This window comes from Takifugu rubripes, chromosome 7, assembly GCF_901000725.2.
Source record: "Takifugu rubripes chromosome 7, fTakRub1.2, whole genome shotgun sequence".
Taxonomy (NCBI): domain Eukaryota; kingdom Metazoa; phylum Chordata; class Actinopteri; order Tetraodontiformes; family Tetraodontidae; genus Takifugu; species Takifugu rubripes.
In genome coordinates, this window is record NC_042291.1 from 12,336,345 (window position 1) to 12,364,333 (window position 27,989).

A 27,989-nucleotide genomic window follows, 5' to 3' on the forward strand; every position below is an offset into this window, starting at 1 on the left:
TTTGTAAAAATGAAATAAATATATGCCGTTGGAAGTTTTTTGGTGGGCTTTCCTTTCGCGATATCGTCATGCATAAATCAATTAGAAGTAAAACATTAAGCAGTAATTAAGAAATTAGCAACGCATGCTAACTAAATTAGCAATAAGGGGAGCTAATTATGAATTGTGGCGCGTGTGATGCATTTAGGAGACATAACTGTTTTAACAATAACTCAACGCTGACACGGAGATAAACTGCAGGTAGAGTATACCTGTTATTATTGCAATATATTACATTGTGGTGACGAATAGTGCAACAGGGTGAAACGACTGGTTACCTTGACAGCCCATATTTGGTCCGGGCGGGGTGTCGCTGGGACTCAGCAGCCAGTCAGCTCGAGCTCACGGCTCTGACAACAGGAAGTGAGTCATCCTGACGGTAATGTTACGTCCGAGTTACAGCAAGTGAACAGAACAAGGAAGCAACATGTGCTGAGCGACCACAATAACTCCAACACATCAGCGCGAGGCACGCAGACACGGCACACGAGCCCAGGACGCCTCGCGACCAGCCGGACACGTTTCCACGGTGAGTATCGCTCCGCATCGAAAGCTAGACGTATCACATTTACGATTTGGATATTGGCGGGCTGGTTTGTCCGCCTGATTAAACTTTGATACCTACTTTTATTTCAAGTTCTTGGTATTTTTTCCCCTGAAAGAAAAAAAAATAGTTTAACTAAATGGTTAGCAGCTCGGAAACTTTTTTCTTCTTAAATAAATCACCTCAGAGCGAATATTCGCTATATAACCACGGAGTAGTTGAATTGATTAGGTACTTTGAAAATAGGACCGTTTCGCATCTTCCTCCTGGGGGGTTTCCACGCTGACAGACACACCAAACGTGTTATTTCCAGTTCGTGTCGTGAGGTTTCTTTTGTCACAGCATAAAAAAAAGGCGCCCCACCACATTTTTCCCCTCTTTTCTCATTTTTCTGTCGTATCGAGTTACAGACCGTTGAGTCTGTCCTTCGCCATGTTGCGCCTCCTTTGTTTCAGCCCGAGAACAAGTTTTGTTTTGCACACAGTGATTTTTAACGACTCTTGGGTGGAATAAACACCACCTAGCGTGAGACGAATGTTTGAGAAAAACCTGCCAGTCACATCCGTCAGCGTCTGTGACTCAGTCTGTGACCCACTTATGACAAATGGAAGTTAGGATATTTGACAATACACACACGTCCGAAAACATTCCCTGAACTGCCAGGTCAGCATGTCCATGTTCAGATGGTTTGTAGAGTACAGACAGGTGTCTTAAGATCTGTCCTCCCAACGTAAAGCTGAAGTGTCAAAAATGCCTCCTGGCCTGGCTGACAGTTGTGATTGTGCTGAAATCAGTAGCAGCGTACTTTAAACCACCACTCAGATCGTTGTGTACTGTCCCTGGATAAAAGCCATCAGCAAAACACCCGTTGAGCCACTTTAACTGATCGCTGAGCTTATAGACAACTGTGGTTCCAGTAGGTGTGACACAGCAGAACAATTAAAGACATTTCCAACCGTTGGTGAGCACAATTGTGCTTAAAAGAATAAAGCCAACAGAAACCTGAATGTACAAGCAGCCGATGCCTCTGAAAGGACTGCGTCTGCTTGAGTGATGGAGTGACGGCGTGCAAGCTAAGATGGCAGTATCTGATTTGTCCTAATTGTGTATCTTTGTAATAGCTATGTACCTGCTTTTTTTCAGACGTGCATCTGCTTTAGCATTCTTGATGGAGCGCCAGTTTTCTTGTCCTGGACTTAGACACTGAGTCTGATTCCTGTTTTCTTATCTTAAAAAAAAAAAAAAAAAAAAAAACCCAAAGCAGAGCATCAAAGACACCAATAAATACGAGACTAGGAAAGGAGTGAGCATATAAGGAGAGGTACAATAAATTTGTGACGCCAATAAAAAAGTTTTTTTTGCAACTATGCCAGATTAATCCAATAATGCACATAAATTAGATAAGGTTATGAGAACAAAGAGGTGTGAGAAACAGACCCCCGCATCCATGTTTTATGGTATAAAAGATGAGATGCAATCATTAGTTTTCAGAACTCCTTTTGCTGATGCTCATGATTTTCCTCTGCTGTGCCATCGCCGTCTTTGGGAATAAACGTGTTTGACTTCATTTTTGTGGGCTCCTGTGCTCACTTGGCCTTTTCTTATAATGAAGACGGGAGATATTCAATGTCTGTGTAACTCCACTTTAAATCTCACATTAAAGACGCTCCCTTGTTTCACATAATGGAAACAATATTTTGATACAGATCTGCCTGTTGTGGAGGCTGCGGTTGCGTCTTCTGGTGCAAATAATCATTTTCTCCTTGATTGTACGATGATGGCTGAAGTGACAGACGTGTGTTCCAAGCCACAACAACAGATGACTAAACCTGAAAATGTCAAGGCCGGAGTTTCTCTGCGGGGTCGTCAACAGGTTGAGCTGAGAGTTAGAAATCAGCCTGGCCTTCTTCAGCACGCTCTATCTGGTCAGGCTGACACTGGCAACTGAGTGGGCGCACTATCGGACAATAAACTCCCCACTGGTGCAGTTCAGATTGAACGAGTGTCAACAGAGCAGCTTATGTTTGTATCGCATTTGCTTGAATGCAGTTCTGGGCTTTTATCCGTGACCTGCAACCAGCCTGAGTTCCTGGAGTTGCTCTCCATAGGAGGACAGTCTCTTATTGCCATGTTATGCCATTGTTTACCAGGGCATGCTAGTTGGACCTATAGAATGTAACAGCTGAGGCTAGCACTAGGTGTTTTTTTTAATTCGACCTATTTTTGATTTGCTTTACACTGGATCAAGTTCTGAAGTAATGCCGCAGAGCAGCATTTTGACACCACGGTGTTATATTTTCAGAATAAAAAAAGAAGGTGCAGAGAGGGTGGCTTAGTGGTAGCAAATTACTGTATCCTCTGCGAGAGCAGGCGGGCCTGGGGGAGAGTGTTTTTTTAAGGTTCTTGTTTAATTCTGCAGACACGATGAAAAGAGAGGTGAAGGCTGGGGTCGGATTCATCAAACGGATGGCTGTGGCATGTGGGAAAGTCGACGAATCCAAAGCAGAACTGTTTGCCCAGATGCTGCAGAAACTTCTGTGTGACAAATATGAAAACCACTGGTACCCCAACAGCCCCAGCAAAGGACAGGCGTACAGGTACCAGTCTGGAAAATGGTTGTCTCATCAAAGCATTAATACGATCAGCTGGGATCTTAACCTCTTTTCGTCCACAGATGTATCCGGATAAATAACGGAACTCTCTGCGAGGTGGTCCTGAAGGCATGCGAGGAGAGTGAGCTCACGCCCCGTGAGCTGGGCCTTCCGCCTGAATTCACACTGTGGATCGACCCACTGGAGGTCTGCGCGAGGTGAGTCATGGGCCATGAAGCGGCAGGGAATGATGCAGGCAGGCCAGGTTTAATAAACAGACATGTTTCTGCCTGGCCAAGAATTAGTAACAAGGTTAAGTCATGCGGCATTCTGGGAAAATGGTGAACAACAACGTAGGGTGCACAAAAGAATGAGCTGTAAGTCATTCCGCTCCCTCTCCGCAGGTGTGCAGAGAACAGCAGGCCCTTCACAATAGAACATTTTGATGAGGAGGACGCACAGGGAGAACAGGATGACTCGACTCCGTTGGACACGTCAGATTACCACTCCGCTACCTCATCAGACTGCAGTTCAGCCGTGTCCAGCGACGCCGAGGAGGAGGCCAAAGATGACGAGAAAGAGGTGAAGAACGTGGAAGATGGAGGCGCCGTCACCATCACAATGGTTCCCAGGATCCGGAAGAGGCACGTGGAGAATAATAAGGTCCAATACATCAGAAATGTGGTAACTATTCTCTTTTTGATTGCATTCTTGAATCTCAGTATTCTAGTGAGTGTTTATATTCATTATATGGATTAAATTTGGTTCCATGTATGGAGGAGACAGTTCTAAGATGTAGATTTAAGCATGACACGTGTGAACTCGCCGCACACTCCAGACACTGTTTAACATCCATACAGGAAACTCATGTCAGTTGTTTGTCTGTTCAGATCCCTGCGAGCCTCCAGTACGTTTACCAGCCGACACCAGCTTGGCCTCAGTACAAGAAAGGTGCTCCAGTGTTTCTGAACACGGTGTGTGCTCCTCCAGCAGCACATTCTCCACACCAGCAGGTGTTTGGCTACTACATCCTGCCGCAGCCGTCTCCACAGTTCATTCTCCCTCAGGCCAGCCTGCAGCCTTGGGGATCTGTGAAGGGTTAGAGCATCCAGAAAGTCCGGGAAGAAGGTGGACACGGTGTTCTAAGTTCTTTTGTCTGAGCCATATCACGTCAGGGCCCTGAGTTCAGCTCAGTTTGGCCCGAAAAGATCCTTTTCTAAACCTCACAGCTGGACATTTTCTGTCATTTTTATGTCTTGAAGGTTGATTTTTTGTTTGTTTTTTTTACTCAGCACAAACCCCACTAACCTTGAGCAATATCACATTTTTCACTGTCAGTTTTGCACTGTTAGGTTTTGCAATGTACTGCACACTTAAAATACTTTTGTTGTCACTGGGTGCTAGAACATTCTCAGGAACTCATGACAATATCTTTAATATGAAATGCTTGTTCTGTCAGTTTCCGTTCTCTCACCAAACACTGTCCACAGTGCATATGTCGTAAATAATCAGTGTAAAAAGGATTCCAGGTTTTAATCTGTTCTAGCTATAGTGGCAATATCTGTATAATAAGAATATTTTACGACCACTGCTTGTAAATATAGAAAAAACAGATTGAAGCACATTTTTTTACCTTCACAGTCTTGTAATTTATTGGACCTCCACTGGGTGGCACTGAAGTCACAGCTAATGCCTGCGATTATGTGTAAACATCTATTTTTTTAAAGTGTGACTGCTCTAAAATGCAAATGTAACTTCACAAATGCTCTTCAGCTGTAGCAAAATGGTTATTTTTCAGGTAAATATCTTTTATTGCTTGCTTAAAGTTCTTTTAAAAACAATTTTAATTGTTATTGTAGATAACTTGTGGAACTATGCTACCACTATTAGCCTGCACAATGAACTCGGTCACTGCGTACTGTAGTCAATTAAATTGCTGCATATTTATTTGATGGACGTTATTTTCTTTCACAATTTTCACATTCAGTGTCACGCCTCTGCTTATTTGTTTTAAATGAAATGTGTTATCTTTTGCATATAAACAATGGCTTGAATACATTGTTTGCTGTAGCATAAAACTGTGTCTGTGTCTTGTTATAAAAATGCATAAAGTCTTTTTGATTTAATGCCTGTCAGTCTTAGCATGTCTTTCTGGCACTCAGTGTTGGAAGGATTGCAGGGCTTTAATTACGTCGGAGAGGCTACAGGATGCGGAAAGACGCCCCCCTCTGCTGGCTGCGTCATTTAGCCCAAGGTCATGATGCTGGCCCTTTTAAAAGTTTAATAAGGAGATAGAAGAAAAGAGGTTTTTTGCCACACAGTGTTCGACCTCTTGTAAACTGGAAATGAAAACCAAACAAATGTACTCACAAAATAATGTTTGGCTTAAAATATGTTGCTTTTTTTAAGCGCAAACGTTAAAGTGTCTTAACGTGAACGCAGACCTAAACGGTTAAAAGATCAAGTCCAAAGTCGACCAGGAGATGTCACTGTCGCATTGGAACTTCTCACTCCGGATTATTGTTTTTTTTTTTTAATGAACAGTCAAAAGCTGTAGATCCCTTCAAGCCTGTCCCAAAGCAAAAGAGAGCCACTCTTTCAAAATTTAAGATGAATAAAGAGCAGATTGTTTCACGAAGTGCACAGATAAACACACACCTCTGCTTTGTGGCGTACTGACGCACTCCCGTCCCTGACAAGTGTAAATACAAGTGCGCAAATAGCATCAGTGAGTCGAGACGCGCCGCGCCGTGCACATGTAAGGATAAAGCCCAGTGTCTGGGCCGTGTTGTCAAGATTGCGACTTGGATGTGCGACAAGCGTGAGCATGTTCCGGGCGTCCGAGCTCCTTTCAGATTATGTTTTCCCCAACTAGGTCGGAAAGCGAAAGGGGTCCCGGACAGGCAGGACGCGGCGGAGCGGAGAGTGACGGAACGGGGGCGTCCAGTCTGCGCTCTGGACATGGAGATGACGAACTACGACCTGCCCGGCGACTCCAAACTGGACTGCGTCAATCTTGGCTTGATCAGTCGAAACGGTCGAGACTCGTCGAAGGTGTCAGTGCCGGTGACGCAGCGGACAGGTCCCATGGAGGGAAACAACCTCTACAGACTCCGAGACAGAAAGTTTTTGCTAGAGGATAAGAAGCGCCTGTGCGCCCTGGCTTTGGGCACCGCTGTGCTCGGGATCGTGCTCATGATCGTCCACGCTGAGACGTGCCCCTTCATTGATAAAACGGTAGGTGTAGAAGTGAATTGTGCCTCTGCAGGCTGCTCTTCTCACAAGGTAGGTTTCCCTGAAAAGCCGCTATAAGCATGAGTAGGGGGACATCCTCTGTGACGTGCCCAGAGCTCTGACAGACGACTTCATTACATCTTGTGTACATTTTTACATGCACGTTAAATATTATCAGTATTGAGCACGCCAACTGGCGTGGCCCTCTTCTGAGGAACTGAGTAGCGGAAGAATGTTCACAAGTCTTCTCTATCTCACAAGAGCTCAAGATAACACATGCGGCAGGGCTGATTAAGACTAACCAGCAGATTGAAGTGTTGTGCAAGACGCTGGCATATTTCAGCAGCAAAAGAAACACCTGTAGCTGACGGCTCATTCGTTATCTGGGCCTCTTTCTGTAGCGGCACCACCGGATCCCCCACCTGGGTCCTGACCTTCAGTGACCTTCCTGATTAGCTATTCCCTTCGCAGACATGGTCTGGCAGTTTGGCCCCGTGACATTAACATGCAGTTCGTAGTGGATAACAATGCCAAGCCACACAATCAACAAATTGTTTAACCCCCCACCCACACACACACACACACACACACGAGCCCACTCTCCTGACTTCTTCCAGTGCACGCCAGTTCCACATGTGGAAAAAAGCTCTCATGCGTGCTGCAAAACATCAGGCCTCCTCCGTGCTGTGAAGCCGGTGATTGATTACAGCTTCAGAGAGCGCCGACGTGCATCAGATCATCTTTAGAGGGACCGATGGAAATATGTCCGGGCCTAAATATGGATGGTGTTGGATGCAGACAGAGTATTCCAGCGTGCAGACGAGGGGAGGAGAACAGGTGTCGTCGGTCCATCCATCAGCCATCAGGTTCGCTACCATGGAAAAGTTGATGTACTGGAAAGGTGTTCTCTCCCGCCTTTAAATCTTCTAGTTTGGCAAGGCAGCATTAGGAATTCACACACAGTGTGAATAATAGTGTGCAATACTGATTTTAGCCCATGTTGTGTCCAAGTCGGGAGTGAGATCTGACATCTTCCTCCTCCTTGGAGTGCTGTGACTTTTCCCACATGGCCGCAGTTAAAAAAAAAAAAAAATCTCTTTTTAAGCAATTTTTAAATTTCCTGCGAGATACGACGGAGCCGTCTGACCCCCGAGTCGATGAAAGATAAATCCGTCCCGCAGAGTTATATTTCGAGATTACATTTTCGTGGTTATGCACAAAAACAGAGCTATTTCAGGAAGGTTTTTCCACATTTCGCCTCTCCTCCAGCGAGATTACTCAGACTACTTCAGGCTGTTTCCACATCATTTAGTGTCTAATTAGAGCGTTTGCGTGGCCAGCCTGAAAGTTCCTGCGTCTCGAGTTCACCTGTGTTAGAGCCAGGAGTGTGTCCTTTAATCTGGAGGAAATCTCACATCCTCTCTTCTTCTCTGGCACTTTTATGGCTTTCCAAGAACGACTCCATCCAAAGGGTTATCTTACCCAGACTGCAAAGACAAAACCAACCCTTTTTATCCTGCTGATTTGATTTAGTTACTCCACATAAAAATGAAAGTATACAGCCAGTCGGTAAATGTTGTCAGTCATCCAGGTTAAATAACTCCTCTCCAGCTTGATAGATAGATCAGCTGCATTTCACGCTGATGTCTCCAAAGACATTTCAACATGTCGGACTGTGTTTTGGTGCTTTGGAACAGTGGCTTCTAATGAGAAAGAGTGTAGAAGCACTACTGTACTACTCTTTGCTGCATGGCTCAGAAGCTGCAAGATGGTTTCAACAAAACCTGGCTAATGAAGTCACTCACAAACCACAACTGTAAACCTCCATAGCAACAGGATGAACTGTAGCTCACACACTTGGCTTCGCTGTCATGACCATAACCATAATAAATGAGCCTGTTACAGGACACAGGCAATGTTGTGACAGTGCATTTCAGAGCCAGGTCGATCCATCTACTGTGACTCCCTGACATAAATCATCAGTCTTATTTTTCAAATCGGTTCACTTCTTTGCTATTGTTTTTAGGGTTACATTAGTCTTTGCCTCACAGATGGTTTCCGGGCCTTTTCTGGGTAAGCACCCATGTCACTGCAGATTAAAGTGGGTGAAGGTGCAGAAGTCAGGGCTTTTTTTGTTTCCATATGTCAACCAAGTCAAGTCAGTTTTATTTGTATAGCCCCAAATCACAATCACTGCTCCCTTGAAAGGCATCTTTGGTTCTCAGACACGCAGGAAAAAACGAAATATATATGTAACAGATGTGGTGTTAAACAGCACAATTATAAATGCACTTCTTTCATTTACAGTAAATCTGATAGATGTTGTACTTACATTGCTCTGATATCTTAGCTGAGGTTGTGAAATCCAACAGTCCTGTGAGGAGCTGTAGCCTGTCTGTACTTTGCTTTTGCCCCAGCTGATGCTCCAGCATTAATTGAACCCATAGCTGGAAATAAAAGAGAGGATATTATTACACCTTTTACCCCTTTATTTACATGCAAAAATCTCTGTTAGCTGGTCCCTAAAACAGCGCTTCAAGCAGGGAGAACGTCCAAGATGTGCAAAAAAACCCCAACCAACTGCTGTTGACCCCTCTGTTATGCAATCTGGTGAAACGTTGAGCCTTTGTGGGGTCTTTCTAATTACCCTTGGATGAAGTGCACACATATTGCGGATGCTATGCTAGAAACTGTGGAAAGTGGCGTGCCCTGCCAAGGACGTCACACCATACCACCTACACCCTCCTCAAGTTAGGGTTAGGGTTAGAGATCCTCCAATTATCTTTTTAAAACTGTAAACCAAACTTAACTGCACTTCCTGTTAAAGAAAACAAAGAAAAAACTTCCACTGGCTTTGCATTAGTTGTTCTGACATGCACGGATGAAGGAGTCTTTAACTACTGAGGGCCGGGCCACTTCATAACTTCTAGCTTTGTGTTCAGCTGCACGCAACAGCGCCACCTCTGGCTGTTTACTGAACAAACGCCTCCCGCATAGCTAATAATCCAACCCCGACTTGTCCCACATAAACATTTATAACCAAAGAGAAGGAGAGCAGAGAGAGATCTGCTGCTGGGGGGCACAAGAGTTTATATTGTGGATAATGGTGTGTTTTTTTTAACGGTTTCATTTATCATACAGTTTTTGCTAAATTTGCTTGTTTGTTGCAAATGCATTTCAGAATATAGTGAATCTTTCCTCTACCTTTCTCTATTCTCTACCCTTTTTTTCACAAGCTGCTTCAGCGATAAACAGGACTTAACGATAAACGTAAGGATATTTATTGCTCTCCTTCCCCTGGTAGCGATGCTAAGATACATTAAGTGCCTCTCAATAGGGAGAGACAGTTGTCCAACAACATGTAACAAATATTGAGCTCTTGAAGTCAGGATCATTAACGACAGGTCAATTCATGTGTCGGCTGCTGTAGAAGGTTGCACTTTCACACCGTCGTCTCTTTCCTCCGCAGGCCTCGCACGTCTTCAACTGTTCCATCAGCCTGTCCACAGCGTGTCTCCTGGTCCTCATTATAGCTTTCCATTATAAGGACATCAGGGTGAGTTTCCTCCTCCCTGTCCAACGGATTTCGACAGGCGTGCTGTGATGTGCCGAGTCAGAGTCTGTGTTTGCACACGCATGGCTGCATTGTTGATCTCCGTGGGTTGATTTGCCATGGTTTGTATATTGCTTTTATTTCACTTCTGTTTGTTCCACATTAGCCTGGTCAGGATGATACTTTCTCAGAGATACTTGAGGGCAAACATTTTAAAAACAAGCCTCGCTCCACTGATGGTAGCCTCAACACTGATTACCTGTGTTGCATTCACTGCATGTGTAAAGAAAAAAGAAAAAAAAAGACTAGATGAAAAGCAGTATTTTTTCCAATCCAGATATCCTGTTTTGTTTGTGTGTAGATGAAATATACATGACGTGTTTTGGTTTAAATTAAACAGAATAAACACGGCATCCACATCTCCGGCTCAGAACGAGCACAACGCGGCGGCGCGATGACAGGAGTCTTTAAAGACGTTTCACTGTGTTCACGCTGCTGGGAGGATCCTCACAGTTGGTGGTGTTTTCAGCTGCTGCACATGTTTGTGGCCTCCTTACAAATGCAGGGAGAAGATAAGGGAGGCGTGGAGAGGCTTAAGTGGCCCTCACTTCTGCTCTGATGTTGCTGTAACACTCAGAGATGAAAGAGTAAAGAATAGATCATTGTTTCCACATCTCAAGAATACGAGGCTACTTTACTTCTTTTGCGTTTTGCAGTAATCTGATTCTCAATAAAAATTAAGATGTCTTTATTTGCTGATTTCTGCCCAGTCTGTGTAAAATGCACAGTGAGTGTGACGGATGGTGTTCCGCTGTCGCTGTGTGATCTTGCTCACAACAGAAGTGACCTTCATTAAGTTTTGCTCCTCATAATGTTAGAACAGTAACAGCTTTCAGCACTTTTCTCCTCCCCTGTCATTATCTTTTCAGCTCTTCATCATTGACCACAACCAGGTGGACTGGCGTATCGCCATGACCAGTCAGAGGGTCCTGGTCATCACCCTGGAGCTGATCGTCTGTGTCATCCACCCCATTGGGACGTACAGGGAGCTAAGCCAACACCTCAACTCCTCTTCTCCTGCGCCGCTCTGCATCTCCAACCACAGAGGCGAAGCCTTCATGGACCTGGAGCTGCTGTTGTCTATGCTGATGTTCCTCCGCCTGTACCTGGTGCACAGAACCATCCTGCTGCACAGCAAAGTGCTCCTCAGCGCCTCCTACAGGAGCATCGGCTCGCTCAACAACATCAACTTCACCTTTCGCTTCGTTCTCAAGGTACTGATGAACAAATACCCGGGGCGCACGTTGCTCATCTTCATCATCTTCTTCTGGCTCACTGCATCCTGGATGCTCACACTGTGTGAGAGGTAAGACCACAAACTCAAGTCAAGTGATGTAGATCAACTGAGCACCGTTTATATCATTAAGAGCAGTTTTAGCAACATGAAAGTGCTATGAAGTGTTTAGTTTAAAGACTTTTACAAGAAGGGAATAGAAAATCTAAAACTTGCTATTAGAGCCGTGGAAGTCTTGAATGGTGAAATGGGAGTTGTTGTTTGTCAGACTGATGTCTATGATGAGCGAGTGAACATCAAATAAACGGACTTCTTGGACAGAGTCAAAGTAAATCCCCAAAGTGCTTTTGTTAAATGAACAAACGTGTCATTAAATTAGACACACCCGTTTCAGATATGGGAGACTTTTGTGTTTTCGGACAGTGTTCTGATGCATAAATGATAGAATGCGTTGCCAATAATTATAGTTTTTGTTAATAAAAGCCTGCACACACATGCGCGCACACACGCACACTGCTAACGTCCAGCATTCCTCCCCCTCGTCACACATGTGCACATGAAAGAGAGAAATATGCGGTAGTCTGACATTCCTCCTCAAACCTTGATGGTCAATTTGACTTTCCCGTTTCCAGAATGGATTTATAATAACTGATTCGATCATCGCGCAGTTCTGTTTTGTGATTTCAACAAATTGCTCTTTAACGTCGGCCAACAAAACAAAAGCCCTGTCCTGTGTGCACGTGTGCGCACACGCATATGTGAGGTCATTTGTTCATCTGGGAGGCTTGGCCTTTTGCATCTTCCTGTGTGTTTTGGTGAGTCAGATGTAATAAAAGAGCTTATGATGGACGGACCCAAACCTCCACCCGCCATTGTCTGTTGATAAGGAGACCGCTGAGCAGCGAATGGGCTCTTTGTTCAGAGTCAGCCTGGTAAATACTCTTACTCCGCCGTTTTTAGGAGTTTACACTACTCAGTTACTGTGAGCTTCTGATAGGACAGCACAGGTGACGACACCTTGGTCAAACTGCCACTCTGGAGCTGCCAGTATGTTTACTGTAGGTGGAAGGTCACAGGGGAACTCGAGTTGAACGCACAAAAAATCAACAGAGGTTTTGTGGGAAAGAGTGACTAAATCCATCAACTCTCAGGACGTCCATCAGTTTCATATCGGCTGATCACTCTGCGTTTCTTTCCTGCAGGAAAACCATCGAAGTGACGGGTAAAATGGACACGGCCCTGTGGCTCGTGGCCATCACCTTCCTCACAGTGGGCTACGGGGATGTGTCGCCCCAGACCACCTGTGGCAAGGCAGTGTGTCTCTTCACGGGAGTCATGGTAATTGTGCTGTCTGGGGAGAGAAACACTGAGAAGCAGCAAAAGTGAACATCTTCTCTTCTATTTCCTTTTGCTCTGCACGCCTTCCTAATCAATCCGGGGCCAGAACAAAAAGTTCCGTTGCTGCCGTTAATTCCACGTCACTTCCATCTCTTATTTGTTTTATTTCATTGCTCGGGGTTCTGCTCTGAGTTGTTCTGCTCCGTATCACCTCCTTGTTTTGGTCCATTCTGTTTCTGTTCCACTGGTGCAACTTTTTCCAATTAATCTTTTTTTTTCTACCCACTTTCTACCCAAGTTCGCTTTTCTCCCCCAGCATTTGCGTTACATCTCGACAGTAATTCAGAGGCACATTCTGAATCTCCTCTTGCGCAGCTGAACCGCCGCATGGTGCTGACGCGGCGCCTTTGTAATCGCAGCTCAACCGCCGAAGTCAAAGACCTTGGCGGTACCAGGCGCTGGAGTCTGCCTGAATATTTGGGTACTCTTCAGTCCTCACTAAACATCTGTATAGATTATGAGGACTCTGCTGAGTGACGATGTTTCGCTGAACTCTCTGACTTCTCTGCCTGTTACAGCTCGCAGGAGATAGAAAATATCACTCACCGGAGGTTACATTTTTTCTCAATTGTATATTTTTCGGGGGGAGGATAAATGAAATGAAACATCTCAGTGATCCTATTCCCATCTGGTGCGGAACAGCTCATTTTCTTCCAACATATCCGGTAAAAACATCTCTCGTGTGTCTTCAGTTTGTAAACTGCAGCCCAGACTTAGATTCCATATCAGATTTGACGGGAAAACAATATAAACCACAAGGGGTAATTTTTATATACAACCGTTTCCCAAAACTTTGGCACGTAAATGTAAAAAGTGGACATGCAGAATTTAAAAAAACCCCACAAAAATAAATAAATATCCAGCGAAATATAAATGATTGAGCTTTGTAACAATAACTGAGCTTAGACTCTCATCATGTAAACACAACATGGGGAAATCTCCCACCACATTTGTAACATGCACTCACCATACTGCGCAGCTTCCAGAGTTCCTTGAATTTTTGTAAACAAGCTGTGGTCACATGACCCTTATGTTATATGTTTGTGCAGGATTATTGTTAGGATATTATGAGTTGTGAGATGCCGACACCCCCAAGTGTAAAACTACAGGGCACAATGGAAACACCCCCTCAAGCGTGCATCACTGTTAAAGACCTCAGCATTTCAGGATCAGCCTCAGATGGTTGACAAAACATCAAGAATCGCAATAAGCCCACAATAAAACGTGTGACAACCAGCAACGAGCGCTGATCGCATTAAATTACGACGCCAGCAGATAAGAGTTGCCGTCGTGGTTGTGGATGTAGGTACGGCTCTGGTTTCAACACCTCTCTGACAGAGTGGAAAACAATCTTTCCCCTCTGTTTTTCCCCCCATCTGCCTTGTTTTTATAAGCCGCCCCCCCACTTATAAGGGAAAACTTTCCAGCATATCCATTTTTAGGTTTTTTATTGCCTTTGGCAGCGGTACATTAGGAGGGTGTGCCAACCTGTGCCAGGGATTTGGAAAAAAAAAATCCCCTCACCCATTAGAGCGCTACTGGGAGCCAGTTACAGCTGCCGCCACACCTGTCCTGAGACGACTCCCTGTGCTGTGGTGCATGAATAAATCCAAGAAATGTCTGAATTTACAACTCTTTTGTTTCTTCCAGTTCTTGATTGACCTCTGCTTTCTCTCTTTTTCCCCCTCTGCAAGCTATAAAGAGGAAAACAGGTAACAACTGGTTACAGTCAATCCCCATCCTCTGTGGATGTGTGTTTCTCCTGTGTGTCTCTGACGACGTGGTGCCGTTTGCACGGCACCCGATCTGGCTTTTCACCAGCGTTCTCTAGCTCAACTTCCAGCCACAGCGCAGAGCTATAAATACAGAAAAGCAGCACTATAGCAGCGCCGCAGAGGACTCCTGCTGTAAATATAACTTTCTTCAATGTAACCATATGCGGGCCAAAGATCAACATTCAGTTTTATGAATAAATGTTCTCCCTGGTGGGGAGTTATCGAGCCAAAGTCAGAAGATTCAAAGTTATATCTGTCCCGCTTTGCTGACGTCTCCTCAGCACTTCTGCAAATGCTTGTGTGAGGGAGTCGAGCTGAATCTCATCCTTGCTGACTGTCTGCGTCCTCGCGTGTGTTTGGCTTGCAGGGTGTCGCCTGCACAGCCATGCTGGTGGCGGTCGTCACCAAGACGCTGGAGTTGAACAAAGGGGAGAAACATGTGCACCTCTTCATGCTGGACATTCAGATCTCAAAAAGGGTAAGAGCAGCAGGAAAGCTTTAACCAGCCGTTTTAAACCTGCGTGAACTTCCTTCTCACCCTCTGGGATGTGAACGTGGCGATGTAAGAACATGTGGTTTGCCCAGTCGTCTCGCAAAGGTTTTGGTTTCGCTTCGGCCTCACTTCTTTGAGTGTGAAGGCCCTATTTTCTCCCCTGTGCCTGTTTGGGGTTTCCACAACTGCTCCCACTGTCCAAAAGACTCTGAACTGCTCTTGTGTCGTGACCTGTTACTGCCTCTCAACCAGTGAATGCTGGGATACACTCCAGCACTCCCAGCAACCCAGATTAGAGTGGATGGATGGATGGATGGATGGATGGATGGATGGATGGATGGATGGATGGATGGATGGATGGATGGATGGGTAGGTGGGTGGGTGGGTGGATGGATGGATGGATGGGTAGGTGGGTGGGTGGGTGGGTGGGGGGATGGATAGATGGATGGATGGATGGATGGATGGATGGATGGATGGATGGATGGATGGATGGATGGGTAGGTGGGTGGATGGATGGATAGATGGATGGATGGATGGATGGATGGATGGATGGGTGGGTGGGTGGGTGGATGGATGGATGGATGGATGGGTAGGTGGGTGGGTGGGTGGGTGGGGGGATGGATAGATAGATGGATGGATGGATGGATGGATGGATGGGTGGGTGGGTGGGTGGGTGGATGGATGGATGGATGGATGAGATGTGTGTGCATTTTCCATCCATCCATCCATCCATCCATCCATCCATCCATCCATCCATCCATCCATCCATCCATCCATGTTTGTAGTGTGAATGAGAACTTCGTCCGTGTGTCCTGCAACACGGTGCCCAGATGGAAAAAGCTGATGGATGTCAGGCTGGAAGCGTCACCACTTCCTGTGTCAGGCATATTTGGTCTTTTACTATTTTTTAAAATTATTATCATTGTATGACCTCGGGATCACCTGTCAGGAAAGAACCTGGTGTCCGATCGGGACGGAAAAGCAGCAGAGGAAACTGGTTAGGGACTATTTGTAACCTTGGCTGTTGCTCAAGTGTTTTCCCATGTCAGAAGGAAGTGTCTGGTAAATAAACACCTTCGAGCAGAGTGTGACCAAAAAGCTAAAATAAAGAATGTGGCCACAGCTGCACTTTCATTTCCATTCCTCTCTGAGTGGGGACGACGTGCTGTTTCGGAGGATATAACCTTTTCCTGTCTGTTGGTGCTGCATCCTGTTACTAGGTGCATCTTTCTGCCTGGCTCTCCCCTGTTCTCATGCCGAGTGTTGGTTGCTTTTCCCAAAGAAAAAAAGGGAAGACATCTGCATGCACACACGGACAGTCTCTATTAATAAACCCTGAAAACCGGGCCGGAGTGACATCATCACCGGGCAGCTTCAGTGGTTTGTGCAGGAAGACAAACAGATATGAATAGAATCAAAAAGAAAAGTGCCAAGGGGCGATTACTGGGGGACCCTTGAAAGGTTTAAATGTCTTCACAACATCCTGTCCTTCAGATCTTACCATGACCCCATCTGTGGACGCATGTGTTTGGCTGTCATGTCTCAGTCCGGTTGTTGTTTTCCTGCCTTCACCAGATCCGTCACGCTGCTGCTAACGTCCTGAGGGAGTGCTGGCTTCTTCACCGCACAAACCTGAAAAGGGGCAACCGCGGCGAGCACCGAAGACACCAGAGATGCCTTCTGGAAGCCATCAGAGTGTGAGTTATTGCGTCGCTGCGTAAACGCTTGGGGCACCTCGCCTGCGTGGAATTACGTCTGAATTAAAGGTGTAAGCGGGTGGCGACTCATGGGTGCAGTGTTTCATGTGTGTAGTTTATGGATCGTTAAGTGTGTGTCAACATGCTTTGGCTGCAGAGTCACGGGTTTTAAAGGCCGGCTCATTTTTTCAATGGGATTTTTCTTGTTTTTGGGGCGATCGTTGCACACATGGATGCACCGTCATCTGCGCATGTGTCGGGACTTCTTGGTTCTGTGCATAAAATGGAACACGTAAAGTACCTCATTAGCTTAAAGGCGGGATTATATGTGGTGCTTGGTGGCCTGTCTGGAAAGTGTGGAAATTGGGAGGCAACCACACACCTTGGAATTAAGACCAACACACAGTCCATCTTCAGAAAATGGCTGTTGGATTGCAATATTGGTTTCCGTGTGTGTGTGTGCGTGTGTGTGTGGTTTCGTGAAACTAAATTTAGGTCTTTTCCACCATTATACGTCAGGAAAAAAGCCTTTTAGTCGTGTTTTATAGGCATTTAATTAACACAGCATGACTGCTGGATGTTGAGTACTGGAATACTAATTTGTAAGCATATATTCCTCCAAGAAAAGGGGGGTTTCTACAGTGCGCTCGTCTGTTTCAGAGCTACTTTCAAGTGACTGGGAGTTGCCAAACCTCTCATTGCAGGTTTCGGCATTTACGCCTCAAACAAAGAAAGCTGAGAGACTACGTCAGCGAGATGGTGGACCTCCCTAAGGTAAATGGCAACTCTGGCTGGAATATTTTGTGCATGTTCCACTGCAGAGCGATAGAGATCCCCCTGAAGACACTCATTTCACACGCACAGGCTTTTTACAGGCTGTTTATCGCTAGGTGTTCAGACACATTAAATGCTTGTTTAAAAATTTCCATAAAATGCCCCAGGATTCATTTATGTGCGGGGTTCTCGGGTTCAGAGAGGTTTTCCATGTGGGATGAATTTGGGATGTGTAGGTGAGCAGCGCTCAAGTGTAATTTGTGCGTTTTAAACCACATTATTCACACAAAACCTCTGTTGATTTTAAAAATCACCAAATCAGGTGCTGGCAGCATCTTTTTCCCCCCTAAAATTTGAATCTTGACTTGAAAGGAAAGCACAGATGCAAAAATAACATAATGTCTGTGAGAGTTGAGGAACCCCCGAGGGGTTAACGGCCGTGGCCGGCTGCCTCTGGGGTTTTTGATATACAGTTTGCCCTGGACGGTGTCGCTGCTTTCAACAGATGCAGATGATCATGTGCGACCTCAGCGCCAACTGGAACAACTCCTATCGGGAGCTGGAGCAGCGGATCCTCTCCATGGAGCAGAAACTGGATGAGCTGAGCCGCTGTTTCCATCAGACGTCCGAGCTGCTCTCGCAGGTCCTGCTCCGCCGCAACCCGGAGATCAGGTGAAGGAGGCGCGTGGACGTGCCGCAGATGTGAACAAACACAACCGGCCTGCTGAAGATGCCTATTTTTTTGTTTTGTTTTGTTTTTGGGGGGGTTGCAGGTGACATGGTTTCAGATTTCAGACGCAGTGAAATAATTATCTCCAGCGTTTCCATCAGAATCCACCAACGCCAGGCTTAAAACCCTCTGCAGCCAGAGCTGCCTCAAACATACTGAACCACTTGGAGGACTGGCATACCTAGTAAAGATCTCATCTTCTGGATTTGTGCTGAGCGCGCTGCACTATGACTCATAGCTGTAATATTATCAGACTTTATTTCACTGTGGGAGAACCAGTGTTCTGAAAAATCTCTCTTTTGGAGCACTTCTGTCTGCTTCAGTGCCTAAAGAAGCGAATTATGCTTGGAACGGGATGGAGAGACTTAGAATCCGGTTTGTCCAGTACAGGATCATGTTTAATAGTTCTTACTCGGGTTTTTTTTTTTGTTTTCATTGGAGTCTGTCTCACTCTTGTTCCTGTGGAAGATGTATCATTTTACATTTAAATTTTTGTAAATTCTTGAAAGGTGTTGGTATTAGCCTTCCAGTTTCATTGAACCTTCTGAGGTCAGATACGTTAAAGGGACATTTCACCCAAAATGAGTTAAAATCAAGTGCATTCTACGCCTGCAACTGGTCTTCCAACATTATACCACTTCCGTCTTTGCAAGCGAATGTAAATATTCTCTTCTGTATGAAGATCTTGTATGTGTCTGCTTGTGAACCCAGGAGATTACTTCGAATCTTCATGTCACCAGGAGTTTTTCCTCGCGCTTTACTTTGCAGATTTACACTGACAGGGAAAAGCATAGATGTCTGGATGCAGATGCTGACCGTCTCTACTAACGGAAGGAGACAGTAGAAGTGTTTTTAAATGTATTCCAGTTCCAAAATAGTCAGAAATGTCATCTCTAATAGATTGAGAGTGTACTATGTTAGAAAATGTAGAGCTGGATTCTGGGGTGAACTGTTCTTTTGAGGATGATCATTGTTATTGTCTCTATCAGGTTCATAGATCAGATTAACCGTTCATTATTGTGCTGCTTTCCTCTAAACCACCATGAGAAATTGTCCAGACCACAAAACACTAAACTTCAAGTGTAGATGGAACATTTATTTAAAAGCTGAAGGAGTTGTTATCCCACTCTTTCAAATGTACATCTATATGTCAGATTTGCAGTTTTAGGTTTACATGTGTTGCAAAAACAGGAACTCTTTATCGCCTGTTACAAACTTATTCTTCCAAAAACGCACCAGCCCCACCTACTGGACATAAATACACAGAACAACTCGAACATTAAAATGATACATGAACACTATAAAAGGTCATATTCAAACGAATGTCCCAATCCTGGAACCGCGGGGCAGCAAAAGCAAGTTGAAATAACAGAAATCTAAACCTCACTGTTAGAATGCACTTTGTGAGACACGCGGGGGGGAGGGGGGGTGCAGAACTGGACCAACCTCAGAGGGATAAACTGGAGTTTTGACACGTTTCATCCAGTACTGAAAGAAAATGTCTTTTCCTACCCCTATTTCCTATCATTTGCACATTGTGAAACCACATTATACCTTCCAGAAGATGCTTATAATAATAAAGTTTAAAAGCGAAACATACAAGGAATTCTTTGATACCACCACTGAGCAATAAAAGATACTGATGCGACTGTCTGTTTTGGTTTCACACCTCTGCTGACTGCGAGACACAAATTACAGCTAAAAACCCACGTGTTGGGACGCAGGCCTTCGAAGGGTGTTTAATCATTTTGGTTTTGTCCTGTTCTGAAGCTGGTGCCAAATATACGCCGAGGGCCTAAAAAAGTGCCGCCCGCAGTCACAGGTAAAGGGCACTTTACACTTTTTTTGAACTTTCTGTTTCTGTCCAGGAGGAGAATTTTTCCCAACTTTGCCCTCAATGTGCCTGGCTAACTGTTTCGCTCCGATGAACGTCTCCCCGCAGCTGACGCAGATGTAGCTTAAGGTCTCGGCGTGCTGGACGCAGTGTCGCAGTAGGTGCAGACGGTGCTTAAATGCCCGGCCGCACTGGCAATGGTGAGAGCGCTGGCCCCTGTGTCGGTACCGATGGCTGATGGTGAGGAAGGGCTGCCGGAAGATGGCGCCGCACTGTCTACATGGGTGGGGGGCCTTGAGGCGCCAGCCCGTGTTCAGCCGTTTCATTAAGGCCACCTTGTGGCTGCCGTTCTCAAACAGGGCCATAATGGTGGGTGCTGGTGGGGAAACGACTTTTGAGGCTTCAGACAATGGAGAGCTGGACGGCTGATCTTCTGGTTTCTCGGGGGTGCCGTCTTTTTCTGAAGTGGCCGATGCAGTAGCAGTTATCAAGCATACTGGAAAGGGAGGTCCGCCCACTTCAGATGAGGTGGTCGAGAGAGAGGAGCTGGTTTCGCTGCCATGGAGCTTCCCATTAATGACCTGACTGGCTGTGGCTGGAGGACCGATGGCCGACGGAGCTGCAGAACCGTTGACACCGTCTGGAACGACTGACTTGGGTTTGGTGATGATGCATACCTTTCTTCTGACCACTGACGTGTGAACTTTATTGAAATGATTTAACAAAGTTTCCTGAGAGGTGAAAAAGGACTTGCATATGTTGCATGCTTTTGGCATCGACTCGGAACAAAACAGGACCAAACAGGATTTAATCCCTTTAGGACACTGGTGGTCATTGTACAGTTTCTCCTTAGAGAATACTTGGCCACAGACCTCGCATGCATATAAAGGCATGTAGTGCTCATTGAGAGACTTCTCAGTCTGGAAAAACTCTTTACACCGTAGACACTGATGATTTACTTTCACATTACAGTGCAGCAGATGGAGTTTCAAAGACCTAAAAGGCCCTCTGCCACAGAAAGTGCACATCAAATCATTGGATGTGGGGTCATCACCCATTGAGCTTGACTTCAATTTTCCATGTCTAGGGGTCCTTTCACCATAGTCAGAGTCAGAGCTGCTTGTATCATCATCCATGTCACTGTCATTATCTTCATCTTTACCCAGTATATACTCCATACAGTTACCAGAGGCCTGACTTCTTTGTTGATGCCTTGACTTTGAGAGCCGGGATAATTGTTTCCGCTGTTTGATGCCAGGGATCATCGTTGAACCTATGTATTTGGAACCCATGCACCTCGTCTATGCGTGCTTGTTCGGCTCTCCCACGTTGGGAGTTGGCATGTACGAAAGGTGGCGCGGTTTTGGTCGCCTTTATAGCGCGTCATAACATCCGTTATGTTGCTGGAATTTTGCCACAATCCAAACGTTTCCTTTTTCCCAATGCACACCGCTCTTCATTGCTTCTTGAGTCCTCAAACATATAAGCCAGTCAAGACAAATGTTGGGTGGCCTGCAATTTAAAAGAGATTGGCTTGAAAAACCTTGAGATATTTGATTCATATAGTGTACTACTGAAAAATGACATGGCATATATTAGAATACATCAAGTATCACCATATGTTACTAATAATAAACTATATGATGCAATAGCAATTCTCTCTCTCTCACTACATATATATATAGTGAGATAGATATGTTATATTTTCAAAAGGTATTCATTCAAACTAATTTTTTCTTTATTATCTCATATTTAGAAGTGAAAAGACCACTTATTCATCAACACATTGGTCCACTGATAAATCATATAAGCAGCAATACTTTTTATTCAATAGCTCTAGTTGAAATGGTACGGGGGGGATGTAGGGTTATGATTATGCATAATATTCCGTTTATAACCTTTCATTCGAAAAAAATAACCAACAAGCTTTAGCTAAGCACATCACGCTAAGCTAGCAACCTTAACAAACGGCTAGCTTGCATGTCTGTACATTTGGTATATTTGGTATCTTAATCTAAATTCGTCTACCAAATATTAACAACTATACAACATTTAATTAATGGATCGCAATCTTTAATACGTTTTTTTCCAGAAGCAATTACGTCCTGTCGTCTTCTTTTGCTAATAATAAAATTGTTTAACGCAACGGCGTAACCCAAGTTTAGATATTTTTACATGCATGATTAAGGATTACTTACCTCTACAGACAAGCCCAAGCACCAAAATACTGACATCACTCTCTGTAGTGTAGATTAACAATAAACAATCCGACCGATCATAACTTGAGTATTGGAGTCGGTTATCGCTATTGTGTGGCTCTTCAAAAAAAAGCTAGCGGTAGATAAACAAACTTCAGGTTCTGGGAATCGACGAATGTTTTCCGTCATATACCAACTCATACACAATTAATACAGAGTTGCGTACATGCACATGCTCACAAAGACAATATACCGTGGTCAGAGTACGCTACATTTAAAAAAATCAATCACACTTTGGATTTGAAGACACCATCATTGCTTGGTAACAGCAACCACTTCCGTTCTAAAACGGAAGTAAACCCTGAAACGCAAGATAGCGCAGCTGCAGAAATAATTTTTAAAAACCCCAATAAAAATCCTGTATGCCTTTAATATTACATTTACATATGAAGCATTGTCCACTTTTAGAAAAAAATGCATTGCACTAATTTCTGTCAATCTTGGCAAGAGCTGAATAAATACATTGATTTTACATTCATACGTATCTTATAGTGTATAATTTACTGTCGAATATAGCACATAAAAAAACTAATAAACAAATAGATCATAATGATAGTACAGTTTATTATACTCAAATCTGCAGTTTAGATGGTGACAGTCACAGATAGTAGCGGAACTCTAAGACTCTTATTGTTTCTCCTACTTCATTTACAGACGAACGGGATGCGTTGGGGATATTCACGAGGGCAATTTTGCTGGGTGGAGCCTCTTTCAATACTGTGATTCCAGATAGACACACATGTCACACAAATACGCAGTGTTATGAATCAAGCCCACTAGCAGGAAGGCTACGCTTTGAACGTTGCACATACTGCATACAGATGAGTGGTAACTCTATCGAAGTCATCTCTTTACAACTTTAAATGTAAACAGAAATAATATTCGCGGAAACAATTAAATTAATAAATAGAGCGAATTACAAGTTCCAAAATTACATGAAGAAACCCTTGTTTACCTTCTGCGGCCACTGATTGGACTGGGCTCGCATTTTTAGCTAGCTATTTATTGATATAAGTTGTGTTGTGTTAGGTAGGTTAGTTTAAAAATGTCCGAATCCGGTCACAGTCAGCCCGGCATGTACGGGCAGGGACGAAGGAGGAGACGGCGGCGGGGCGAAAGAGATGTTGGAGCTCCTGGACAAAATTTGTCTGGACCTAGTAGAGATCGAGAATTCCAACCAAGAGAGCGAAGGGTAATTTTACACCGGCTCATAACTATAGTCTTGATGTGTATTACCTATAGTTCTTCAAAATAACAAACATTTTGTTCAGGATGGAAGTGAAGATCCACCAGGTCCGCTCATTCAGAAGACCCCTATCATTCTTGCAAAACCCCCCGGAGAAAGGGTTTGATTTTTTCTTTCCAATCTACTTTTAATAACTTCAACAGTAATTGTATCAGATGTTATCAGCTAGTGTTTACTAATGGAGCCTAAATAACATGAAGTAGAACAACATTATTAAGTTTGACTTCACAGCCTTTGGAAGCCAAAAGATCTCCAAAACTCGGGGTTTTAAGAAAGTGTGTTAATAATTTATGTGCACATATTGGATTGTTTTTAAGGCTAAGCCATCACAGAGTGGCCATGGTAGTGCAACATCAGTACCAGAGAAGCCCATCATGCTCATGAAGGCGAGGGATGATGGACCAAAGCCAGGAACGCCTCCAGAGACAGCAGCACAGTCTTCTGCTCCAGGACCCTCCAAGTTAGAGAAGGAAGGGCAGCGACCCACACAGCCTGTATACCAGATCCAGAACAGGGGAATGGGTGCCTCTGCATCGAGCAGTGTTGTAGACCGTGAGTCCCTTAAGACTTTCAATCTTAAGGCAAAAATATGTCAACAACAGGAGGAAAAAGTATAACAATAATAATATCTGACTTTCAGCCATGGTGGGCCAGTCTAAACTTCTCCCACCAGAGAAGATGAAGCATAGCATTAAGTTAGTGGATGATCAGATGAACTGGTGTGACAGTGCCATGGAGGTGAGTCAGAAGTTCCGAGAGTCAGTGTATTTGATGTTTTCAATGATGTACTTTCCATGGATATCAAGGGCATTCAGGTGTTGTAATGTGTTGCAGTATCTTAGGGATCAGACAGATATGTTGGTGGTGGGAGTCATTGGCCTCCAGGGTGCTGGAAAATCTACAGTTATGTCACTGTTATCTGCCAACACTCCTGAAGAAGATCAGAGGTAAGTTTGTCCGTGAAGTGTTGAAGGAGATTTCATCACTGGATACACATGTTCTCATTTCGCTTTCACTTCCAGATAAATCTCTCTATGTTTCAATGTCTTGGATGATTTTTATTTTTTTATTCTTGTTATGTTGGTGTCGGGCTGCATTGTTGATAACTAAATTTGTACATACTGGAGAATCTTGTCCAGAAACCAAAAGAAGCCCAGACTTACCATTAGATGGCCAGCAAAGAGAAATAGCATGGTTTTGGTGAACCTGCACGTGACAAGTGGTAGCATTTATATTGACCACATGGGGGCAATATAACAAAACCAACCACTTGTGTGGCGTCTGTCTGTCTTCACTAGTTCATATAAATATTCACTTCCTATTTCAGTGTGTGCACTATAGTTGCTTCACATTTAAATGAATAAGCAGTACATTATTACAATGCCATCAAATACCATGCATTATTGTTTGCTCAGGGCTTATGTGTTCAGAGCCCAGACTCAAGAAATCAAGGAAAGAGGAGGAAACCAGAGCACAGGTATAGATTTCTTCATCACCCAGGAGAGAGTCATCTTCTTGGATACTCAGGCAAGCGAAACACATTGCAATTACTACAGGCATTCTCAAAAAAAGACTAATTAACACCTTTTATTTCCTTCAGCCTATACTCAGCCCATCTATTCTTGACCACCTCATCAATAATGATCGGAAATTGCCCCCAGAGTACAACCTGCCACATACTTATGTTGAAATGCAGGTGAGTGTTTGACAGCCCTTGGGATACCTGCATTGACTCTAAGGATCCTGCCTGCTCTTATTCAGAATGTATCCTCCTCTGTATGCATTGGCAGTACAGAGGGGGAGCCACGTGTCTCAGATTTGTTTCTAATAACCAGTTTTCAACAGTCTCTTCAGATTGCTGCTTTCCTGTTTACCGTTTGTCATGTGGTTATTGTGGTTCAAGACTGGTTCACTGACTTAAACCTTTACAGGTGGGTACCTTCCAATTCATGTTTAATCAGTAGTTGGTTGTTGCTGGTGTTTGCTAAATAAAGCCAGTTGTGGTAGCTTTCCCTGGGGGCTGATTGTGGGAACTGAAAAATCCCAAAGGAATGCTGAGCATTTCATTTTATTTGCTGAAAGGATATTGTCCTCCTTTTCATAAGCTGTATAACATAATTTATCCAGTTGGACATAGTCAAGGCCAGACATGCTGTCACATGCCATAGCTCCAGGTGCAACGGTATTGCCTCCCTTGTTTAATTTCTGCTGAACTTGGTGGCTAAGTGAAACTTACAATTGTTACCGTTAATTTTGAGTGGCCTCAAATCTATCACGGACTTGTCCCAACAGGTTTCTTCAAACGGCCGAAATGTGCAAGCCTTCCACTCCATCTGCAAGCCACGACAGCACTGGCTCTTCTGGCAGTGATGACGGAGCAGAATATTATCCCCATATAGGTGGATTTTTACTGCCAAAATGTTGCTCATAATTCTCACATATCATCAAAATTAATCCGTCTTTCCTCTCTCCAGTGTTCATCCAGAATAAGGCCGGACTGGATGATTTCTGCCCCAGGAATCTGAAGAACATGCATATGGTGGTGGACAAATTAATGGCCCACTCTCACCTCAAATACAAAGGTTTGAATCTAGAAAACTATTCTTCATACATTAATAAATACTCCTGATCCAAATTTTAAGACCAGTTGGAAAAAAAAAATGCTAAAATTTGGTTCAGGAGTGTATTCAATTTTCCTTAATGGCGAATTGTCTGAAACCGGGTTGATGTCTGGTTGTTTTTAGGGACACTGTCAATGCTGGACTGCAACATCTTCCCTGGTTTAGGGCAGGACTATCTCACAACTGAAGTCAATATGTTTCTCCTTCCTGTGCAGGAGAATGATTCTGATGATGGTCTGACTAAAGCAGGTTTAGGTCATTTCTCTTCTTAAAAGACAGAAATCTTTTGATTTATTGTATGCCGCTTCTCATGGCCATCAAACATTGTCCCCTATTTAGCACCGGGAACATACCCGCTCTTCTCCCTGCTTCCGGGATACAAAGGACACCCAGCCTTTTCCACCTTGGTCCACAAACTGCGCAGTCGAATCCTGGCCATGCCGCGCTGTCAGCTGTCACACACCATCCTCACAGAGAAGAACTGGTATTCATCACCTCTTGTTTATGATTGTAGATGTGAAATAGGTTTCTGCATTCTCCAAAATGAAGTTTACTTTGTCGCTGTTTTTAACAGGTTCCACTATGCCGCTCGTATCTGGGATGGGGTGAAAAAGTCCTCGGCCCTGTCTGAATACAGCCGTCTGCTCTGTTAGCTCCTTTGTTGAATTGCTGCTTTCGTCACAGCTGCTGTACTGGTGTTTCTACTCTACAATCGGAGCCACATGCACAGAGCCGTGGCACTGAAACCGTAGACAACCCGACAACCAGAGCGAGTGGGAAATGGGCCTCTGGCTGACTAGTACCCACAGGTTTCCTGTCTTGATAGGAGCAAACGCCTGCAGGGTTTTGGCACCCCTGACAACCAGAATCTGAAGTCAGCTCTGGGGTGCAGCGTTGAGAGAAAAAAACGTTTCTCTGCCGCTGATAATCGGTCGCAAGGCTTCATCTGTTGTAACCGGAGGAGACCGTCGACCATCTGATGATGGCGTTACGCGAGTACATTTTTGAATGTCAGAAATGTATTGTGATTCCCGGTGGCGTCACATTATAAAGTGCAAGAAATGTAGAGGCTCATTACCAAGCTTGATGATGATTTATTTAGGCCCTTACTGTTCTTCTGCTCTGAAATAGTCTCTGTCATGGTGTCAGGCATTCCATTGATACTTATTAAACAGCCCTTATTCTGAAAAAGTGCCATTACAGACTACATTATTTGTTATGAGGGGGATGTTGGAATGTATAAAATTTGTGACGTCTCTTTTTGGACGACTGTCGCTGCTGAAACGACCACATCCTCTTTATGTTGATTTACTTACAGATTTTCTGCTTTTCTTCTGAGTCGCGGTTCAAACCAGCATCAACCCCGGGTGCTGTAAATGATTTCACAGCAGAGTGCAGTACAGGAAAACAGGGTCAGGAGTTTGTTTCTTTCTTTGCAGAAGAAAGTGACAGTAGTTTGGAAAACACTTGGCAAAGCAGCCGATCAGGATGCCTTTTTATGCACATATGCTTGACTTACAGGTCTACTCGTGTGAGTTTTAGGTGCTTTCACAATGCTGATACTAAACAGCCAGTTCTTTATATCTTACCCATAAATAAGTCATGTTCGACACACAGAGCTGCACACAAAGTACAGATTTGGTCCTGTTATTGTAAACATTTAATTTCACAACTTAACAGAAGCAAGGAACCACAATGACAAAACAATGTGGAGGAAACTGTTGATTCCTGAAAGGAGCTGGAGCAAAATCTGTTTTCAACCATATCCTGCATGCACATGTCCTGAGCTAAACAGAGTTGTTTATGTTTTCATGTTCTCAGAAATCAACTGTGTTGCAAACAGGCCTTATTTTGGCAAGTTTTACTGGCCCATCAATATTTTCGTCTAAAAAGTCATGGAACCAATTG

At 44.3% G+C, this 27,989-nt stretch overlaps 4 protein-coding genes across 10 annotated transcripts; 3 read left to right on the forward strand and 1 right to left on the reverse strand.

The window, feature by feature from the left end:
- Positions 1–395: 395 nt before the first annotated feature.
- On the forward strand, positions 396–5,252 carry LOC101071953 (maternal B9.15 protein). Its single transcript, XM_003966072.3, has 5 exons — positions 396–568; positions 3,003–3,180; positions 3,258–3,392; positions 3,579–3,858; positions 4,065–5,252. The coding sequence occupies exons 2-5, from the start codon at positions 3,008–3,010 to the stop codon at positions 4,275–4,277; spliced, it is 801 nt and encodes a 266-aa protein (XP_003966121.2). The 5' UTR covers positions 396–568; positions 3,003–3,007; the 3' UTR covers positions 4,278–5,252.
- A 101-nt stretch (positions 5,253–5,353) lies between these two features.
- On the forward strand, positions 5,354–18,248 carry kcnn4 (potassium intermediate/small conductance calcium-activated channel, subfamily N, member 4). Of its 7 annotated transcripts, XM_029839273.1 has the most exons (9): positions 5,354–5,932; positions 6,050–6,411; positions 9,878–9,964; positions 10,891–11,327; positions 12,458–12,593; positions 14,796–14,906; positions 16,497–16,618; positions 17,323–17,392; positions 17,898–18,248. In XM_029839273.1, exons 2-9 carry the CDS (start codon positions 6,136–6,138, stop codon positions 18,066–18,068), a joined length of 1,410 nt encoding a protein of 469 aa, XP_029695133.1. In that variant the 5' UTR covers positions 5,354–5,932; positions 6,050–6,135; the 3' UTR covers positions 18,069–18,248. The 7 variants fall into 7 exon arrangements, 3 of the variants coding, with proteins under 3 accessions (XP_029695133.1, XP_003966122.3, XP_029695134.1); XR_003889070.1 differs by lacking the exons at positions 17,323–17,392; positions 17,898–18,248 and adding exons at positions 14,304–14,365; positions 14,475–14,560 and having other exon boundaries at positions 5,863–6,411; positions 16,497–16,527; XM_003966073.3 differs by having other exon boundaries at positions 5,888–6,411.
- A 949-nt stretch (positions 18,249–19,197) lies between these two features.
- Positions 19,198–22,514, reverse strand: LOC115250504 (zinc finger protein 91). Its single transcript, XM_029839276.1, has 2 exons — positions 22,155–22,514; positions 19,198–21,468 (listed from the first exon to the last, which is right to left on the reverse strand). The coding sequence occupies exon 2, from the start codon at positions 21,246–21,248 to the stop codon at positions 19,866–19,868; it is 1,383 nt and encodes a 460-aa protein (XP_029695136.1). The 5' UTR covers positions 21,249–21,468; positions 22,155–22,514; the 3' UTR covers positions 19,198–19,865.
- A 454-nt stretch (positions 22,515–22,968) lies between these two features.
- On the forward strand, positions 22,969–27,275 carry smg9 (SMG9 nonsense mediated mRNA decay factor). The gene is made up of 13 exons (XM_003966074.3): positions 22,969–23,406; positions 23,486–23,560; positions 23,778–24,012; positions 24,101–24,198; positions 24,295–24,407; positions 24,876–24,987; positions 25,061–25,156; positions 25,306–25,391; positions 25,753–25,859; positions 25,935–26,042; positions 26,205–26,330; positions 26,421–26,565; positions 26,656–27,275. The coding sequence occupies exons 1-13, from the start codon at positions 23,260–23,262 to the stop codon at positions 26,732–26,734; spliced, it is 1,527 nt and encodes a 508-aa protein (XP_003966123.1). The 5' UTR covers positions 22,969–23,259; the 3' UTR covers positions 26,735–27,275.
- The last annotated feature ends 714 nt before the right edge of the window (positions 27,276–27,989 follow it).